Consider the following 3,003-nt stretch of genomic DNA (forward strand, 5'->3'; position numbering starts at 1 on the left):
TGAGAGGGGAGAGGGAGGAGTGGAGACTAACGTGCGATCTTGTTTTCAGTCAGGAAAACCTCACTTACTTGCGCTGTAAGTGATTCAGAGGCGATCTGGCACTGTCTGATCTGGTTGTTGTTGTGGCCCTGATGCGGCCCTGATGCGGTCCCGATGCGACTTTGCTCTTTACTCGTTTCCAGCTCAGCTTGGTCCAGAACTCACCCCTCTGTTTGTTATTATGAACGGCATGCTAGTTTATTTTCCTCCAGTAAATTTGTGTCACCGATTCCCTGGACACTGGAAGACGGGCTGCATGAAACGTGGATGACACGGAACCATTGTTTTACGCTTTGATCCGTCTCCCACCCGCTGCACTGGGCCCCCTGGAAGGAGGGTAGTCCGGACACAGTTTTCTGTGAATATTGGATCTGGAGAACCGTAGGGCCTTTCTTATGTTGGTTTCAAGGGGCCATGTCAACACATCCCATATCCACTCATTGGTGATATAGTGCCGCCTAGGCAAAAATGAGGCATTGTAATCACAGGTATCTGTGGCTGACAGGTTCAGAACTGCATGAAATGTTTAGGACACACACACTCACACACACACACACACACACACACACACACACACACACACACACACACACACACACACACACACACACACACACACACACACACACACACACCCACACAGAAGCACACATACAAAAACACAAACTCACACTATGCACACACTCATTTATATTCACAAAAGTAGGGAATTGAATAGGAGATGGAGACAAATTGACACGCATGATTTATTTTTGCAGAGAGAATGTGCAGTACTGGGTGGCGGTTATATTTTGTGCCACTCGGCGATATATTTAGTTGTTGTTGTTGTTGCATATCCTCTCCTATTTTACCCCTCTGTTTGTTGCATTCCCTCCATACATCTTACCTCTTGCTATCTCACCCTCTGTTAATTCTTGTTCTTGTTGTGTTCCTTCCATCAGAAGTCCTGCTGCTCCATTCTGTCGTCCGAGCTGAGCCAGAGGTTCAGTGGAAACGCGGAAAAGAATCCCGAGGATGCGACGGAGAAGAGCAAAGCCTAAACTCCTCACGTCTCATTCCTGGGGGAGGGATAACAGCTTCAACAAAGCATGTAATGTAACTGCAACATGGCCAAGGGAAGTCATGTCAGTCCTGGTGGTCTACTGGTTGAATGTTGGAGTCCACATAACTATTGTACGTCCATCATCTCGTGGAGTTTACCAGAGATTGCTGTGATTTACAGGTTTTTAATGCTGTAGTGATGTTTCTCCTTTGTATGGATTCTGTTTGGACTCTTCTCCAACTTCTGAGCCAATGATCAACCCTCACAACCATTATTAGATGAGTTCCTTGTATTAATCACACTTACAGACCTGCTCTGTGGCTGTCTCTTTATTTCAGCAGTTTCTAGTCTTCTACCGGTAGGATCTGCAGCTAACACTTTCTCTTTTATATTCTTAATAGTTTTATTCTTATCGGTTAATACAGAACAGTTAGATGTGTAGTAAATGGATCTTACTCATTAAGTGGAAAGATGTGTGGGAACGTTTGAACCGTTCAGTTATATTTTTGTAACCTTACTGTTTGTTTTGATAGCCAGGTCGGAAGGAAAATTTGGTTTGTTTCAATATTATGTTTAGTGATGGAATTAATGTTTACTTTGATGTTTCTTTTTTTGTAATGCGGCATCTCTATTTCCTGGTGAAGCACTGAAAAATAAAAGCCAATGGCGGCAGCGGCGGTACCCCTTTAAACCCCTACAAGGAGCGAGTTGTATCTCAGGCCGCACTGTGTGTTTGCCATGCTAATCCATCCAGCTGCGTGTCTGTCTGAGTCTGTCTGTTCCAGTTTGAGCCGGTGCAGTCCCAGCGCACAACACAGCCTGTGGTTTGCCTTCATTCATAAAAGATGTGCCAGAACAACACTCTGCCAAGTGACCAGCATCCAGCTGCCAGGGCTTTGATGGCATGGCGTGGCAGGAGAGAGAGGATGTTTTACAGCAATGCTAAAAAAATTCTCATAAATTTCTTTTTTTAATGTCTATTCTTATTTTTTTTGCGAGCTCCAATCAATAAAATTGTTCATAAAGTTGTTTTGTGTGTTTGGCTAAATTCAGTATTTCCTTTTCATTGAGCCATGACTGATATTTATGTGAGTTCGCACAGAAGTTATTGCAGTTATGACCCAGCAAATGGAAAATTGTTGCAATATGTTTGCTGTATATGCATGAATAGGCCTATGTACCTGACAGTACATTTACATTTTCACAGGCCCCAATAACTAAGATAAGTCAATATCGGCCTACTTTACAAAAAAAAAAAAAAATAGAACTAAGCTACAGTATGTTTGTGTTTAGGTGGCCTATAGATTCATATGGTAGCCTATCCTATATAATATCCATATGATGGTATCCACATCAAATACAGATGCCCATGACAAACATGGACCCAAACAAAGCTCGTTATTACACCCTCACACTTCCATCCATGTTACTATGGAAGAATCCATTAGTTGCCAGGACCGCTCAAGTCATGGCCACTATTAGCAAAAAATCCACCGGATTTCTCCATTTATGTTGGAGAGGCAAAAAAGAACAGAGTAGACCAGACATAGTATTCCCATTCTTGGTTTGTACATAACATAAATGTTGTTACTGTATATCATGTATATCATGTGCCCATGTGTTAAACAACATGGTCTGCTCTCCTTTCCTGCCAATGCACCATGTTTCAATAAGTTTTGTGTAATGTGTACGCCTATCCTAATACTTTCTTTCACTATGAAGGTCAGTGGAAGACTGGAGTTGAGCAAGGCATGTGTTACATGTACAAGTGTAACTGCACTGAATTAGCCTGTAGGACTACATCTCAATTCTGACCAAAAAAAATACAGATGCTATGAAGGTGAATTTGAAAATGGAGAGGTTGTGGGCAATGGAATCAGATACCGGTAAGCCACTGGGTGAAGACAAGTATGAGTCATTCC

General features: G+C 42.5%; 1 protein-coding gene across 1 annotated transcript in view; it reads left to right on the forward strand.

The window, feature by feature from the left end:
* Nucleotides 1-2,110, forward strand: part of si:ch211-251b21.1 (uncharacterized protein LOC571720 homolog) — a 12,649-nt gene extending 10,539 nt beyond the window's left edge. The window contains exon 10 of the mRNA XM_062540538.1: nt 981-2,110. Within this exon, the coding sequence (XP_062396522.1) occupies nt 981-1,079 (99 nt within the window). The 3' untranslated portion in view covers nt 1,080-2,110. The remainder of the gene's footprint in view (nt 1-980) is intronic.
* Nucleotides 2,111-3,003: the final 893 nt, after the last annotated feature.

The sequence above is a fragment of the Sardina pilchardus genome, chromosome 7, assembly GCF_963854185.1.
Source record: "Sardina pilchardus chromosome 7, fSarPil1.1, whole genome shotgun sequence".
In the NCBI taxonomy this organism is placed as follows: Eukaryota; Metazoa; Chordata; class Actinopteri; order Clupeiformes; family Clupeidae; genus Sardina; species Sardina pilchardus.